Here is an 18,883-nt window from a genome sequence, read left to right as displayed (position 1 = left end):
ATTTTTGACAAACAATCCTGCCTTCGAGCAAAGGACTTGATTTTGGTATCAGTTCTGGTGTATAGCAAAGTCAATGCCCCGTCCACTGCACCGTGCAGCCCCAGCTCAGCGATCAGTAGATTTATTAATAACTCTACTCCGCTTGTTCATAGATCATTTCTTACGTCTCTTTATTTCCATCCAAATATTTTATCCTAATAACATATTACCTGACAATAAGCGTTATAATTCGCTTGTAGTATGTTCCAGTTCTTAAAGCCTACATTTTCTCAACACATTGTTTTTTCTCTGAAGCCGATGCCGATTAAGCATTAATGTTGTACAAGCATTGGCTCTTTTGTGTGTTTTTGTGAGTTGTTTGTTATCTAATCTTATTCATTTGCCTAAGGATATGTATCGATGTTGCTTTTGGATTGTTGGTTTAGGTAGAACTTACTAAACGTAGCAGCGTATTTACAATTTATAACTAGCTTTTCATTTTTTCATTTCTAGCGCATATTTCCCTATCTTTGTTTTGCAGTTTTTAATTGTTTCCTGCATAAACTGTATCGTTTACAATCGTGTTTGGTGTAACACAACTCGCAATATTAACTCATTTTCATATTACATAACAATAGTTTAATGGAACCTTAATAGCTTTTTCGCTAAACCGAATCAACATGAACGGAACGATCGAAATAAACAATCCCTCTATTCTATTGGCTTTCTACTCTATTCTATTCTATGATGTAGACTTATCATTACAAGCGTCATATCGTTCCGGTTTGCAAAGCGAAAATGACAACTGCTAAAACTATTACTATGTGTATCCTGCCGCACAACAATTCTTTCAAGCAAATGGCTCCATTCACCCCGGTTGTTGATATTTCATAGCTGTCGTCATTCCGATTACCACTTATTATTACATCTGTTGTAGAGGCCCGCAGAAAGGCAGAACAATGCACAAAACCATGAAAAGAGAAAATAAATGTACATTTTAATACATGATTTGCTATGGTTTCTACTAATTCCAGTGTAAATGCTTAGCAGCATCAACACAACATTTAATCATAATTTTAATAAAACCTAACATTTTACCTTTCCTCTTACTGGTGCTGTCCAAATCTTCATCCATAAAATCATTAGATTCGTAAAAGTTACTCCCTTTTCGCGATTTATCTAAAACGGAAAGTGAAAAGATTACAGTTAAACACCAAAATTATATCGTTATTATTTACGCAAAATTAAATGCAATACTTGTAATATATTTGACATTTATACTAAATACGTTTTAATTCTCTGGTTGTTATATTTACCAGCATACAAAAGAATAATCGATGGATAAGACAGTTTTTGTTTCTTGAGGTCCGGTGGTTTACTGATAGTGGCACCTGTCTTCACAACGTCAGGACAGGTCCAATCCTCTGTACCCCAGGACGGACTATTCAATTACGAGTAAGTTAAATAAAGTCAAAGAAATGCAGAAGTGACATCATGATGGTGATGTGTCGATAAGAAAAATTTAAAAAGACCATTTTAATCTTTAAATCATAATGTATCAAAATACATGCGCCAATATTCTATCGGACAATCGAAAACTGAACGACAGATTGCGTGCTCCTTTGGCAAATGCTTTACCTCAGATAATGCAAAAGAATCCAGAACTGGTAAAGACAAGCTATTGAGTAGCTTCTACAGTTAATAAGATGATCATAGTGGTATTCTACTGTTCTACAGTGCTGTGATGTTATATTTATTTCCATATAATAGACATGGACCAGTCTTTACTGTTTTTACGAGGCAATCATAGCTGACAGCTTTTGCAGTCTTTACCGTTTTACAAGCCAATTACACACTCTTTGCTGCATAGTAAATTATAATAACATTTGTATAATAAAACATATCGAATATCCCTTACTTGGCTACCAACGGTATCGACTTTCTAAAAATTTCTTTACTAGTTAATCTTGCAACACTATTCCTATCTGTCACACTATCACTATCCTATTCGCACATGCGATGCTGTCACCAGAATAAAACCCCAAATTTTTCAATCCGATCACGCCACTCCGATTGCTAATCTGGCCTGACCATGTTTTTAAGATCATGTGAGATGAAGACGAGGTCGGAAGGTTCCTGTATTTCATTTCGACACATCCTGTATCCTTATCTTTCTATTAATTATTTTTGAGTCACTACACCTGAAAGCAAAGTATCGTTCGACGGGGGTGATCTGATGCTGGTAGAGTACTTTGGTTAACTTATCATGGGACTTCCATTGTTGCACCACAACTTAAATCGTGGATCATATTACGGGCTACTTGTATGATCTAGAATAATCCTACAATGGTTTGAAATTATCAAATTGTCGCTCTTATTTACAAGCCAGCGAGACTAGCGGCATGACATAACAGTTCATTTCTTTCAACAAGTGTCAACAAAAACGAAAGAGCTAGTTACTAATAATTAATGACATTTGTACACTGAACAAGCTATGCTATACAAGATTAAATCATGTAACGACAGCCGACTTACAAGATTAAATAACCCGAACAAGTATAATTGAAAGCGTCCCTTTAGTCATTACAATGCATTCGTGCCTATACAAATATCAATACTATGGAAACAAACAAACAAACACACAGAAAAATTATCATCCAATTTGTTACGCTCATTTTCCGGCAAAGAAACAATCCAATTGGATTTGTCTCAGATTTCAAGTTTTCATTTAACAACACAACGAATTCCTCGGATTAGATTTTCTCCCACCAGCAAGAAAAAACTATAAAGGGCTAGTGCGTGTTTTTATATCTCATTTTATTCGACGGTCGGAAAACAAATTTTACTCTTCCTGCTCCAAGCCAAAACGAATAGGTGAGACATAAAAGAAAGACCAAAGCAAATGCCTGCAGGTCTCCTGGGAGTTGTTTAGAATTCGCTTCCAGACTGCTGGTGCCAAAAGGGGGAAAGTCCGCTTCCGAAACGCTACCGTCATTTGCTTTTGCAAAAAGAAAAGCACGCTACAGTGATTTTTTTCCATCGCTACACATAACGAAAATCGACAAATATTATACAGCAAAGTGTACAGTATCGTACAGAATGCTTTCAGCCCTATATCGTTTAAGAGAGTTGCAACTTAATTTGTGCAATACGACACAATTAGAAAACACAAAGTATACATAGCCTACATATTGTTGAGAACGAATTCAAAATAGTTTCAATGCATCACATCCAATTTATGTTTCAGTCATTTATGTTTGTCGGAACCAATATTTTGTTCAGCACTGTTTTTGGCCATACATTTTCGTATTGCGTCCCGGTTTAACATGGAAACAAACAAACAGCAAAGTCCGACCGTAGGTGTAGATACGTAAGTTAATACTGACGGAAGGCCTTTGTGACCTATGAAGTCATAAAAAATGCTCCACATGTGTAAAGCCGTGTCTAATGAGTATTATTTCACAAATGAGGTTTGGCGTCTTGTGCCATTCGACTCCTGGAACCGAATTGACCTTACTGCACAAGAAAGTACCAAGTCCAAGTCCACAGTGTGTGTGGGTTTCCTCGCGCTTGCCTCGAGCGTCTTCGGGCGAACCAAACCAATTGCCGGCAGCAATCACAAATAACTTGTAATTTTGTACAATCGTACCATGCAACTAACATGTACCTAATTGTTAGCCATCATCATTTGCCTTACAAAATGTGCGCATATGTTTTTGGGGCCAGCCGAATCGCTCACAGACGAAAAAGGAAACACAGGAAACAGGAAATGTATAGAATCCCATTCCATCGGTAGCAAATGGCAACAGGGGCGTACGATCGGCTACACTAAATATAATTAGTCCGCATGGTTGGCTTATTGGCCGACAGAGTTCAGGAGATTTTACGGGTCATTTGCGTGTTGTTTTACGTGATGATTTGATGTACCTCAGTACACATTGTGAACCGCCAAACCAGTGATGGAACAGTTGAAACTGAAATTTCTGTGATTTTTTTTTCTACTGCAATATTTCCAAATCCCCGACAACTAGACTCGGAGATCTACCACAACCTGAGAACACTCAGTATGTTACAGCAGATATGACCAGCGGGCGGTTTCAGTGTGTGGTGAAAAAGTGGCTCACTGAAAGAGTAGTATTTCAACCCTTACACGCATTGTAACACAGTAACATATACACAATCCCCTTGTGGGTGTAACGTTTAAACGCCTTTTCTACTTGACATTGACACCTCCGCCCAGCAAAAGGTATGCCTTTCATTAGTTTGAAAGAGGTTGCGGCTTTGGTTCTATTATTTCCATCGCCAGTTCCTTTGCCAGCCCATCGGTGGCCAGTAAATTTCACTAATTCCCCAATGAACCGCTCCTGAGTGGTCGAGTTTTCCCTACGCCATCCGGTTGCGTTTCACTTTCGCCACGAATTGGGCTTTTATGTGCCATTTTACTTTCACTCAATTTTGCAACGATAAACAATACTACAATACAGGTCGGCTACACCGTTGATCGGCTTGACGTCCATTCGCATTCTTTATGGCATAGGCTAAAAGCCACTGGATTGAGTTGGGAGAGAGAGAAAAAAGCACCGTTCCAGAAGCGTTTACCTTGCGGAAAATTATGGTACCAACGTTGGGGCCGCATTTCATTAGGATGACCATATATTTCATACCCGCGGATCTCGGCACACCAAAAACTACTTTTAGCGCACATCAAACGCAATGTACGTCATGCAGATCATAAACACTATGTCTACCGAACCTTGAGAACGATTGCCTCGAATCGTGCAACGATATGCGAGCGAAAATAAACTTTCAGACGCGTCCATCGCGTGAAACAGGCGTCATTTTCACAGTTCACAATTATATTTTTATTGTGATTAATGATGAATGCTGTGGTTGATTTCGCTGCGCTAATGCTACATCGGATGTCCGTGTGCTTGTACATCGCTGTACACAACAAATATCGCCAACCAGCAACAGTCAAATGAACAATCGCACGCATCCTTTTCCTTACACGCGCGTCGTAATTTAAACCCAATTTTTCCCGCCCATCCCTACCCGAAAATGTGTAAGCGCGTCTGATCTGATGGCGGAATAATTGCTTTGAATTATTGTGGCAGCGAACGCACACGAGTTTGGATCAAGCCACCGCTAAACTGGTTGATTGCTCTATCACAATAGTATGTTATCATCATTAATCTTGATTTTGGTTAATGACTGTTTTAACGCTGATTAGTGCACTTTTTCTAAATATTTTTACTACGGATTTCGAAGCTGTAAAGATGCTATCAAGATGGTAACACTAACGAAGGCATTCGGTCTATAAAATTTCGTTCTGGTCAAAACTATAATACGGAATAATAATATGGTAATAAATATGGAATTGTTGAGCGATTACGAGTAAAATATTCGTTACCGTTACATTTAGACCCTCTAAATTCGAGGACCTCCTATAAAGCTTTCATCGCTAATACTTACTTCTTCGCTTGCCGTCTATAGTTTCCACTGAGTTGATTGCACTTTTTGGTAGCTCTGAAATTGGAAAACAATATACACTATGAATGGCGCGAAAGAAATACTAATTCCATGTACGAAGCCAGCATTTTAAAGTGTACAATCATTCCAGACACGAATACGGAACTCAAGTTTTGTTCACATCTTTGCTTTTTAGTGTTAATATGATAAACTATTGAAATTGGATTGCAAACTCTCAACCACTGCTTACGGTGGCTAGATCTATTGTGGAATAAACACCACGGACGTGGAGTCGTATTAGTCTCGTGGTGACGGAAAATGTAAACAAAAAATAACCTAACAAGAATTGCTTAAACGAGCCAAAAAACAAGATTTCGAAACAAGCTGAACTAAACTGACGCTGCTAAAATAGGATTTGACTGGCTTACTGTATAGTTTGATGGTTCCGTCGGTTTCCCCTAAGGAATTTTTAGCGATACATTTGTAGGCACCAAAATCGGCCTGGCTCACAACCTTGATGCTCAGCTTCATCACCACTTTGTACGCGTTGTCTATCAGAACCGGCTCGTACTTACCACCTGCAAACGAAGAAATAGGGAGAGTACAATGAGAAACACAAACAGAGCAAAACTGGGTTCTGTCAGCTGAAGAAAGCATAAACGAACGGAAAATCTGAACATGCGAAAAAACGTACCAAACACAACGAAACACTTTTTTGTTCGCACCTTCTGCAAAATTTGCATAATTATTCAAAAAGAAACCTGACTCTTTTGCTGCAGCTCTGCTACTAGAAACCACGAGCTTTGGATCACCTTCAAATTTAGGGTGTTCATAATACAACTGAAATCACATACGTATCGCCGACGCATCAAAAATCCTTGCAATCGGAAAACTCCCGGACACATCTCACATCGTCTTAAACGATTACCATTTCAGTTGCTGGAAGAGGTTTTGCACCGATCGGAAAAGCTATCCTACTTTTATAACCGCTTATTTCCAAGGCAAAGACTACTGCCCAGATAAGCTCACTTTGTAAACCTTGTCAAACTCTTAAACAGCGGAACTGAATTAGGTTTGAGAGAGAAGCAAAAATCAGCATCTAAATATAAATCATATCAACTCCTTCGGTTAGCTGTGTTCGCCAGCAAATGGTTCCCTGGCTGTTGCAAATGTTGCCTGTAAGGTAGTCTCGATACCACAGCAACTAATAATGTGGCATTAACCTAATTTCAACCCAATTAAGATATTACTTTCGACACAACATCTATCGCTTTCACGGTATTCTGACCGACGGTATGAAACCACCGTCGGAAAGAAACGGTACGAAAGAAATGTCGAACCACGTACCGCAGTGTGTGGTCAAAAGGGACAAGGAAGTATCGGAAAACACAGCGAGCATAAATTATGCTTATCAAATCATTTATCCTAAATCCTGTCGCCTCGCTGTGCTGTGCAGGTTTGCGAAGCGTAGAAAGGGTGTCCCGGGTGTCGGGCAGGTTAATCTCTAGCCACGGTCGCATTCACAGCAAACCGAATGGAAAAGCTTCAAGGAAATCAATGGTAGAAATCAAAATGAACAAGCCAATGGGTTAGGCTAAGCCATGTAGTCAACTTGGTCGGTGTCGGAGGGAATTGTTTGCTAGGATACAACTTAATAATTCTCACTTCGTGTGAAATAATTCCAGGGCGAGCTCAAAGATGCTCTTTTCGTAAAATAAGTCTTTATATTCTCGCTAGTCGTTTCAAACGTTTGTGTGTTTTGAATATAATTTACAGTGTCATTTTAATTATACACCTCGATTCACACGTTAGAAAGCGAACTCTCAGCCAACGCTCCAATGTCATTATCAAATGTGCGCGTCTCATTGGCAAACGTTGCGTCCCAACCATTACACCTTTTCACTTCGGTAACGTTTTGGCATCATTCGTTTATAACACAAAACCCCATTGCCTACGTGAACATGAACGACACTAAAACTTATCAACCGCTAGACCTTGAACTGATAGCAAGATTATCCACCCTTCACACTGTCACACTCGAAAGTACGCATATAAACATTGATGCACCGACCTTTACGCCTAACAACCAACAACCAACCATCGAGAGCACGTACATGGTAATGGTGTGTTACGGTTTCGTTTTTCCCGAAGACAATAAGAACAAAACAAACCATTTTCTTTCGCACCTCTCGCTCCCTAACGCCCATTAGCATTCACTTATCCTCTGATAACAATCCGTACGTAACCGAGCAAATTCCTACCCTCTTCCCGTGTTCTCAACGTTGCGTTCCATTTCGCAATTTACCATCCGAACATTGGTACATTTTACGCCCGTACAAAACAAACTAGAACTCTCTTCATTTTCCCACCCTTGGCACGTAGCACAGATGTAATCAATGAAACGTGATATGTAAAAATTATGATAAGAAACTATCTGACGTAGGCTCGATTTTAATTCACTTTGGAAGGTGCGCCCTGGTGCGACATGCTCTTGCAAACTGCAACAGCTAACTGCGTGACACTACTAAAAAAGGAGAGATTATATGTTGTACAGTTTTCAATATATTACGAAAGTTATTTATACAACAATCATACAAAATACGCAAAACATCTCGATCGCACTTACCTTGGGGAACAATGTCACCCTTTTCGCGGGTCCAATAGTTAATTGACTTGGGATACGCTTCCGAGTGGCACTCAAGAGTCATTCGTTGACCTTCAACCGCTCCGACCAGCTGATTGGGCACCCATATCATCGGTGGAACTGTAAGCAAACAGCGGGAAGAGAATTATGCGCAAACCAATGAACGTCAGGCGCCCATTGCTATTCACACTATCCAGATGGCATCCCAATGCAGTTCGTACGATACTTACAGTGCACTATCAACATTACCCGTTTGCTAACAGACGGTGGAACTCCATTGGACGCAATGCATAGATACGCACCCATATGCAGTCTGTTGACTTTCGGTATTGTGAACGTTGGACCTTCGACTGATGATACTGGAGGAGAAAAGCGATTAACCGGTAAACAAAAACAATTAATGTCAACTCGTCAGGCAATGCTTGCATTCTACGCAAAAAGTGCTTTTTGTTAAAGTTGTACATATTGGGCCGCATATATATTTCTCGTCACCGTTAAAACGTTGCGTTGAGTTACTAAACATTTGCCACATTCTCTTCCACACCGGAAGAACCTCACAAGTGCATGCTGAATGTTCTGGAGCAGCAAATAACAGCAGGAATTTGAACAACACCACAATATCTAAGGATTCCTAAGGGCCACAGACGTAAGATGAAGGAATTTCGAACCAGCGTACTGGTTGCTACTGCTCACTGTGTGCCTTTTCCTAGCAAGAGTCAGGCAGAGAAAAGCTTACTTATACTAAAAGGTGCTTTGTCTCCTTAACCCTAGCATAGGGTTGGTGTGAATGATAAATTTTCAATTGGCTGGAAAATTGGATCTGGGAAATAAACTTGTCATAAAACAAAATTATTTTTCTGCTCCCTGCGCTCATTTTGCTCGGCTGTTGTCACACACACACACACACACACACACACACACACACACACACACACACACACACACACACGGATGGACTGGGTGAACCCATCCTGCTGGGCATATGAGCCTTAGCTTGTAGACTGATTTGGTGTTGCGTGTGGATACCAACGGTAAAGATGCTGACTTGAAGACGAAGAACGCAAAATAAATGCCAACAAAGATATTACCAAATTCTAAGCTGTTACACTATTTATTTTTTGTTTTGTGTTTCATGTATCAACGACTTACCAAACAAGGAGAAATTCAAGCATTCAATTTACCACAATAGATCCCAAACCGTTTTACTATCCCAACATCTTACAGTTCTCCAATCCGGAAGATTTTTTTCCAACGTGACCAATGGGCCAATGGGATGATCGGCCAAAAGACAGACGTTCGAAAATCAACCTATCGATTGAACCTGTCCCACAGTGTGACCTTGGTGAAAGAACGGTAGCACATGTTTCATGGCGTACAACTTCGTCTATTGTCTAGACTGTCGAGCAAAACCGCTATTTGTGACATCTCTGTTGAGTAAGTGAAGATGTATCGGTATTGACGGGAAGTCGTTTGAAGTTTTTCGGTCTCAAGCACGATAAATATTCCGGGCGTCGATTCCCTTGTATCGTTCTTTCGATTTGCTCTATCATCCACGTTTCACGGTCGTCGGTTTACCCTCTACGTTCACGACCATGCCACAAACAACACAATCGACAACGTTAATTCGGACTTGGTTCAAGTGGATACAATAAAATGTGGAATGTATTTGCCAAATTTCGACGGTAAATTAGCTCAATTACACCTTTTCTCCCTGCCCTTACCGTAGGCTCCCCTTTCCGATTCCAACCATGTATCACGATACATGTTTACCTCTCACAACCCACCTCCCTATCAATGGCCACCCCGGGCTTGGCCCGTGGAGCTACGTTTACCGAACAAATAATTCATTTGCACCCATTCGTTAGCTCCTCTGATGACCGATGGGAATGGTGGAATTGGTTTGAACGTACTGACAACGATTAGGCTGACTTTCTCGTTTCCAATCACCGGCAGCAGTTCGCTCTCAATCAAATCAAGCTTAGCACGATGATTGGCGTTCTGAGTGTTCCGAGTGTACACCGACCCCATGCCATGAGTGTGGTCGATTGTTTATTTTTGTAGCATAAATCTGTTTCTTTTCCGATGATTGTGTGAAGCTCTACTGTAACAGCGGGATAATAAGAGCAGGTCGGCTAACAAAATTCAATCGACATGGGAGTTTTGTTTGCAAACTGGAACCACTGGAACCCAACGCAAATAACACCACCACTGGTGTCTGTCTGCCGTATGCTTTCAGTTCATAGCAGCTTCCCAGCGTAAAGGGGCTATTATTGAAATTAAACTCATCTCACCGATTCGTATATCATTGCTCAGGATGCAAACATATCTGAAAGTAATACGAGCACAAGGCAATACCGGTGGTAAAAATGCAGCGGGGCGACGAGCTCTGGGCGGTTGGAAATAAAACGCCAATGATAAACAAGCTTGATGTGCACTCGTGCCAACTCTCTCACATCACAGGGGCCAATAAATTATATAGCCCATCAAATATCATTGCTTTACATCTTGACGCCCTTGTTACCGCCGACTCTCCTTTTTACAATTCGATACTTTTGAGCTCTTCTTTACCTTTCGCACACCTTCCCACACCAGCTATGCCACACGGTTCGCACACGTTTTACACTCACTACAAGTATCAACAACAACCAACAACAAAAAAACAGCTCCAAAAAGTTTCAAATTTAATGGCCGTGCACACATAAAAATACGAAGTAGTTTAAATTTATAGCAAACCTGTACCAACCAATCGTTCAAGTTTGGATCGGTGGAGGGTTTGCTAACATCGACTTATGAGAGCCCAGGTGTAGCTCAACAGTTTAGTACACACCGTGGCCGCGGTATCTGCTCACCGCTTATTGAGCAGTACTTTGTTTTATCGCTCTGACATCATGCACAACACACATTCGTAAATCATTTAGTAGATTTATACCAATTTTATTTATTTGTAAGTTACTTTAGCTAAAGGGTCGGACTACTGGACCATCCGCTACTCACCTTGCTCACCGTCTTGCAGGGAGATGTTATCGCCAGCTTCACGGCGCCACACGATTGCTGGGGCAGGCGATCCTACGGCGGCACATCGCAGCGTCACGTTGCTACCCTCCCGTACGACCATATCAGTGCTGGTTGGGTAGTCCAGTATGTCCGGCGGTACTGAAAATTCCAACATACAGTCAGCAAATTTATGATTTTCATCTGGATGATAACTATGTGCTTACAAAACCATTTCACAACCAAAACCAATGCAATAAAATGTTATTCGATACACTTTCATCAACAGCGATCGTTCTTTTCCTTTTAGAGCAATGGATCCACACTCTACCTTCTAGAGCGCAATTAAAAAACCTTCGATTCAGCACATGAGCATTGAATGCATTTTCTATTCACGGCTATTCCTTTTTAGCCTTCGACAAATTATTCAATCTGGCATATTTTTTCCATTTTATTGTTTTTGCTTCTACACAGTAAAGTGCATTATCACCAACATGACAGTGCAAAGACGTTTGGTAAATCGCAACATCACTAAAGGCATAACCCGCGCATGCATTTACCGCAAATGCGGTGTTAGCTGTATTTTCATGTTATATTCATTGTTACAAACCTGCTTAGTCAATTATACTTTCCCAAGTTGCATGGCGGAAGCTTTGTTTTGCTTCATTATCCATTCGCTTAACTTCTTCGTTTGGAATTTCCTTTTGCCCGAGTTGGGTGGTTTCATCGACGAAAAGGGTCGACCCACACGTCGATGCCATATGGCGAACAATTTGAATATCACGTGACTGCCAGTAGTAAGTCGTGACACAAAAGTAGCGTCCTGCACATTCCAATTCATACATAATTATAATTCTCTTTCAATACATGTATTGCATTGGTTTGTTGGTTGCAGAAACTGGCCATGTTTCCAACGCGTGGCGGTGACTCATTCTACGGAATGGAAACATCTATTCTCAAATTTCTTTCTCGGAATTTCTCGCATTGAGGTACTTTTTTTTTAGCAAACATTCGCTGCCATAGTTCTATATGTTGAAATACCGTTCAGTTTCATGCCGAAAATAAATACAAAAGACCAAACAGCACTGACACATTATCAATAATGAGGCTGCAGGTGCTTGCCGAGTTTTTCATTTTATGTATGCATATATGTACCTACAACATCCAGATATCCCATCTGGCTTTTCATTGGATCCGTATTGATTTGGCACATGTACCATCCCCGATCTGTTTCACGGATGTCCTTGATTCGAAGCTGCCAAGTTTTTTTCTCTGTATATGTAATACCAATTCGTTTGTTCTTCGTAATGACATGATTTTGGATGGTGAGAATTGTTTGGGTGTCCACCCGCAACCATGCGACCTGTTTGTAGGCAAAATAGAGAAGAAAGCGCGAGCTCATGAAGATATCATTTTTTACTGCAAACAGTAATGAATTATTGAACGTAAAATTAACTGCATGCTTTTTTTAAATTCAATAACTTTTTCATTTTTCCGACAGTACGATCATACAATTTGAAACGCATTGTGAATTTTGTAAATGGTGTACGTTAAAATTGAAATATATATGATAACAAAACACTCTTAACTAAATTATTGAAGATGGTTAAAAATAAAAACATCAGCTCAAATCGATAATGTTTCTTTATGTAAAGTATCTATATTTTTCACTTTAATTATCAAACCTTATAAGCACCTAGATCATGCACTACACATGTTAAGGTTGCTTCTCGTCCCACGGCTGCCGTTACATTGGTGATAGGCGTGCTGAACTTTGGATCGGTTATCACTGTAAGAAATGGGAAGAAAAACAGCAATTAGTTAATAATTATGTAGATAATTCTAAACATCAACTGATTACGGGGTTATTTCTACCATCAATCACAGTATCCATTTGATCAATCATTAGTGTTCACTCTAATGAAACTACTCATATCTGAAACAGATACGAATTGCCGAGCGAGTGTTATTTTGTTTTGAGGTACGGGTTAGATCGTTCAAATCCGCAATGCGTTAAATTGAACTTTAATTTTTTCCAGTATGCTTTTTCTATTTAATTATCTCTTAAAAGTTCCAGGACCTCAGACTAGAACTCCGTCTGAATGTTTATTTGAAGTGACAGAAAACTGGAACCCCTTCATTTGAGAGTTTTTGAATGATATCTTTAACATCGAGATATTCCTAATCATTATTGATTAAATCTGCATGGGAGTTAGAGGACCCTAATTTTAGCTTTAATCACAACAACGGACATCTTAAACTCTTCGTGAAAGAAGCTATTTGGCGGCTAGAACATACTCCAAAGGATTTAAACACAAAGTATTAATCATAGAATAGTTACTGTCTCTGAGAAAATTTCTGTGTCTAGGAGTGCATACGAGAACGTGTGAATTCTTCGAAGAACAGCCTCATCAGCGGATAACCTATGTTAAACGATCTAAATTTGCTACAGCATTAAATTTAAAGAGAAACAATAGAAGGATTACTACAAGAGATGTACAAAGTATGTTGGGAATGTTGGAATACCTAAAATATCCTAACATTTTGAAAGGAACAAAGAAACAAACCTCATAAAAATGAACAATACGTGATGTAAAGAGTAAACATCTGAGACGAAAATGAAGCAATTCCGAAGGTATTTCACTTCATCTTAGATATTTCCTTAAACCCCTATATAACCTATATGTGTTGTTTAAAAAATAAATATTTCGTCTTGCAAATACATTTTTCTTCCTCAAAATCATTTCACGAAAATATTGTTCTGGGTTTTGGCTTAATAATATTTCAACTAATTTCAAAGGGTTGGAAATAATTGATTTGGCATAATTAATTTGAGGAGTTCGACACACGACCAAGGTTACGAAATGAATTAAACCCGTTTGTTAATGTACGCAATCGAGTTTACAATATCCAGAAAAGGTACTTCTCGGCTTTTGATACAAAAGTGTTATTATTACTATTTTTATATGTTTCGAAATGTGCTGTGTTTGGAAAATCAATCAATTTTTTTTAATGTACAACTTTTCCTCGCTGTAATTTAATTAACACGAAATCAACCAATGTGGAACTCTGCCACATTTATAGGATAATGCACTCATTCTTTAGCTATGTAGCAGTACAGTAGGGAATGCAAAAGTGGTGGCTCAGAGTAAGTGCCTCGTCATGCAGCTGACAATTTATTAAACAGTCTAGTGGTGTATTTAACCGCCCTAATGAAAATCGACGTTTAAACGAAATAATTGAATGTACAATGGATGGTATCACATAAACAGAGCAGTGATGCAAAACCCTAACGATACTCCTAGCACGTTCCTGTCTGCATCCATGCACGGAGGAATAATCGCTGCATAGGAAAAAGGGGAACATCATCAGCAGAGTCTCATGCAAAGTGGTACTACCCGATAATTTGAATTTCCACGTATTGAGTGCAATTTCAATCTCCTACGTTAGTCACCCCGTACGGATAGACGCACACGTATACATGAAGGGGAAGGACCTATTTGACTTTTCCATAAACCCAACGCATTTGTTTGACCACCAACATCTATGCAGCAACCTACACCTACAGCTGCATTTCGCCAGTGCGAAAGGTTTGGGTGAACGAACCGTTTCTGTTTCTATATCAATTGCATTTCGAACTTCTAAACGGATGAATCTGTGGAGCCCTGTTCGGGGTTCCGTTTTAGACAGGTCCGGTACGCAGTTGGTGTTTTCATGATGATACGAGTGCCATCGGTTTGCACATCGCACAAACAACCGACGACACTTTTACGATTGAAATAGCCACTACGCATCGTCTGCTCGATACACCAAACAATACGAATATGCTTGTTGAGCTGCCAAGCACTGTAAGCATTGTAAGCAATACATCGACAACTGTTGCAAATTGCAGAATGTTTAATTGTTCGAAACACCTAAAGCGTAGCCAAGATTAGGCGTTCTGTTGTTGATTACGAAAATACCTATCTCTCAGTTGTTTGAGTATTTAAGTACATTAATTTTAATTTTAAAAAAATTATTGTAAAATTACTAATCAAGTGTAGTGTACAATAAAGCAGTGAAATAAAGCAGAGTTTAAGAAAACGAATATGTGAAAAGAAATTGAGAATAGCACCAATCGAAATCGTCAAAAGGTACCTTATTGTGGGTTTACACTCTCACGATTCGTAAAAAATCTCTCCCGACCAATGTGAAATGTTTAAAATGATATGAGATGGGATCCCTACAAAATTGAGCCATATTTTCTTAAAACCCCGTAACTTACAGCTAAACAATCAATTCTGTTCCTCTGCCCAAATCCTTTACACAAATATAAACAATACAGGCGGTCTTATAAATTTACATGCTGAACACAATCTACCATGTGTGCTGCTAAATAGTTCACAAATGAACAGTTTAATATGGCATCGTAAACACACTGTAAATATCATTCGTAACTTATGAAAGCTGTTCCCTTCCGGTTGCTCATTCATGGAAACAGCAGCGATGCTAACAGGCAACCGTTCATCAAAGGTGCACCTCCAAAGGGTAGTGAATGGCTCCCGGGCAGTATTATTCTATAAAACCAGCTATGCATATTCTGCTGGTCAGAGATCACTGTGTGGCGCAAAAACGGCAATATATAATAAACTGGAAAGCAAAAATCTGCCCTCAATTTATGTAATGGATTTTCTCTGCTCTATATTCCCTTTTTTGTCAGCCCATTCATCTTTTTCCTGCATTCGTGGATGTAGACCTTCGTACAACTGGACGGCTTCACGCGAAACGCTGTGAATGCGTCCGTACAGTATGCGCTTTACAGATCCGCCTCGACCGCACTCGTCTGTTGTTTTTCAGCCGAACTCCCTACCAACATTCCATCACTCGCACTCCTGTCATAGTGATAGTTTCACGACCGGCCGTCACCGTGCTGTTGATCTGCAAAAGGTGCATCTGCGGGTGTGCAGTTGCATGCGTGGATGTAAGTGAATCGCAAACTTGAGCAACCTACCTTGAGCCGGTAGATAGTACGCCCGAAAAGGATTAACGTGTGTCTCTCACTAAAACACCAAATCCTTACGAGCGTCCAATGGACAGTGTGCGTTAGGTTTTAATCCTGTGCCACAAAACTTTACTCTAATCTGTGGCGTAGGGATTTTTCTCGTCCGCTACCAATAGCGACCTGTACCGTTCGTAGGCGACGGATTTCCACCATCCGCCCGGCAACTGGACACTTCGCAAGAACAATTTCATAACTGCAGCTCACTTCTAGCACATCCTACACAGATAAAGTGTTCGTTTTGGGTCATGTGGAATTTTCCTCCGGCACCCACAGCTCAACTGCTGTCGTAAAGTAAATAAAACTCATCATATTAATTAGACTCCTAGGTGTTATGCTTACCCTTTGCATCACTGCCGTGGGACCCTCCTGGTCGCATCACCGATTTATTTTATGCCATAATGTCGTGCAATCGTTCCATGTTCATGTTCCAACTACCGAGATGGTCGCAATGGTCCGAGCGAACGAAACGCCACAAAAGTTTCGAAAAAAGTTTAAAATGATCCTTAAAAAGTCTTAACTTTCTATGGATTTTTTTTTTCGACGATCCTCGCCAAAAGAAAGTGATTAGCACAAAATATCTTGCAGAGTTTGGGATTGTTTAAATGGTTCTTTGAAGCTCGACTTTAGAAACAGCACTTTTGAAATCCCGCAGAACTATGTGGAAAAAGATACCGAAACTGTTCAACCAGAGCATTTCAAACTATTTTCGTTTGATAGTATTATCCGAAACATGGATTAAATTATTCCAATTATGCGTAACACGAGCAATCTTAAAATCGTTTTCATAGACTGACTTTCAGAAACAGTTTGAATCTGATTGATATTATTGCCCTGTGGTGCTTAAACGACATGGACTGCTGAAATACGGAAACACGGATTGATGCACATACACCTAAATTATGGATTTATCAGTCATGAACCAGAGAAAACCGCGACAATGTATCATCTGCGCTGCATGTGATATATGCGGAGGGAAGAAAATGCCACCGCTCAAATAGGCATACTGCAAGCTAATCGTAATGCGCGGTCTTGCGTGGAACATTGCATGGTGTAAAAGCTAATTTCCTTCCGATCCCTCATTTCCACTCGCGCGTCTGCTTCCTCCATCGTGTATATGTCATTATTTAAAGCATTCTAGTGAGCCCGGTGGACCTACTTGTTTCAACATGTCATGCATCGGTGCTCCGCTAGCCAATTCCACCCCTGATCATTCCAGATACAGATGCCAAATATCAATTACCATTTTGCAGGAAGAAGCTACGAACCATGATTCATTTTTTACGGTACTAAATGAGATAAGAATGTTAGCTGCATTTGTACATCGGTCTAGATGTCGAACGCCATCGCTTGAATGTTCCTTTTTTCTACATACAAACAATGCAATATATGTCCACAATGTCACAATCAGGAATTTGTGTGGCCCGTTTCATACCAATTAAGCAATCCGAAATGGTACCCTGTTTTCCAAAACCGATGCCAACGAAATCAATCCCGACACGGTGGATGCAACAGAATTTGAGTTGTCCATTTATTGTACATGTTCGTGGCCTTACGCTTACGATTTACTATTCACAGACACACATACAGACAAATATAAAATTCACGTTCTTGGCGATCCGTGAGTTACTAACAATGTAGTTCATTTCGCACATTTGTGGGAAACTACAAACTGTCAACTGTTTTTAGGTGATTATTCAATCATGTTAGCTAAAAATATATGATTTTTTGAAACAATCAATACAAAAACTATAACATTTGCAAATAATTTCGGTGTAGCCTTCAATTTCCTTCACAATACCTAATCAATTTACTAAAGAATACAAACCTATCGAGTGTGCCTAAAAAATACATTTCCATTTTCCATGTTTAGCAATTTTTGTAGCTTTCGCAAATTTGTTTCAGTTTCATGAAGAACTTATACTTGGATGCTCTAAAAAAAAGTAATGTGAAGTATTTTAAAACGAAAAACTACAATTCAAATTGGAAACTGTACACATTCAAGAGTGCACATCCAAATGCTTTTTTGGTTGATTCTAAAATTGACACTTCTTCAAGATTTTCCTCGAAGTGTTGTAAATAAATGCGAGTTTGCGGTACCTACTGACGCTCGAATCTACGATGTTCAACCGAATTTTGGTCACTATTTTGTAAAAAAAAGCGGCATTCGTTGGAAAATAAAATCCGACGACAGATAATAAAAATTTGTGTCAAGAATATCTGATAAACGGATCCATCGGATCAGAAGTCTCCGAGAAATGGTGAACACGGATTGTTTTTCACCACTAACTTTTCACCAAATATCTTCAGAACCTTGAGCTTCAAGAAAATGTGAAAAAATGATTTTTTTTTCGGTAACATGCTGACTGTCAAATCCCCTAATCTTCCGTTTTATTGATAAGCCAACAAAAATATTTACATTTAATGAAATACCTGACTTACCTGTGACTTCGGAACATGATGCAGGACAAACAATATATGCAGAAATGAATACAAGCGGCCACCACGTATCAAAAACACTGGAACAAATCATTGCTTAAACACACTTCAAGTTGATAGTTCGATAGCAAAGTTCGACTCGCTGTAGTTCCACATCACTCCAAGCACGACACAAAACTGCACATATTTTGACAATTTAATCTGCTCTCTGTCACCAAACACACTTTTCCAGTGTAGCTAAGGGAAGTTTATCTTCTTTGGTCATATGAAATTTATACAATATTGTACGGCATATTGCTGTAAATAGATTATCTAAATAATTG

The 18,883-nt window shown here is 39.5% G+C and overlaps 1 protein-coding gene across 1 annotated transcript; it reads right to left on the bottom strand.

Annotated features, from left to right (window-relative positions):
• Positions 1-237: 237 nt before the first annotated feature.
• On the bottom strand, positions 238-18,654 carry LOC128302539 (opioid-binding protein/cell adhesion molecule-like). The gene is made up of 10 exons (XM_053039383.1): positions 18,564-18,654; positions 12,769-12,872; positions 12,239-12,446; positions 11,087-11,245; positions 8,323-8,451; positions 8,075-8,212; positions 5,877-6,026; positions 5,452-5,505; positions 1,078-1,158; positions 238-907 (listed from the first exon to the last, which is right to left on the bottom strand). The coding sequence occupies exons 1-10, from the start codon at positions 18,652-18,654 to the stop codon at positions 750-752; spliced, it is 1,272 nt and encodes a 423-aa protein (XP_052895343.1). The 3' UTR covers positions 238-749.
• Positions 18,655-18,883: the final 229 nt, after the last annotated feature.

This window comes from Anopheles moucheti, chromosome 3 (genome assembly GCF_943734755.1).
Source record: "Anopheles moucheti chromosome 3, idAnoMoucSN_F20_07, whole genome shotgun sequence".
NCBI classification, from domain to species: domain Eukaryota; kingdom Metazoa; phylum Arthropoda; class Insecta; order Diptera; family Culicidae; genus Anopheles; species Anopheles moucheti.
This window is presented reverse-complemented; position numbering and strand designations above follow the sequence as displayed.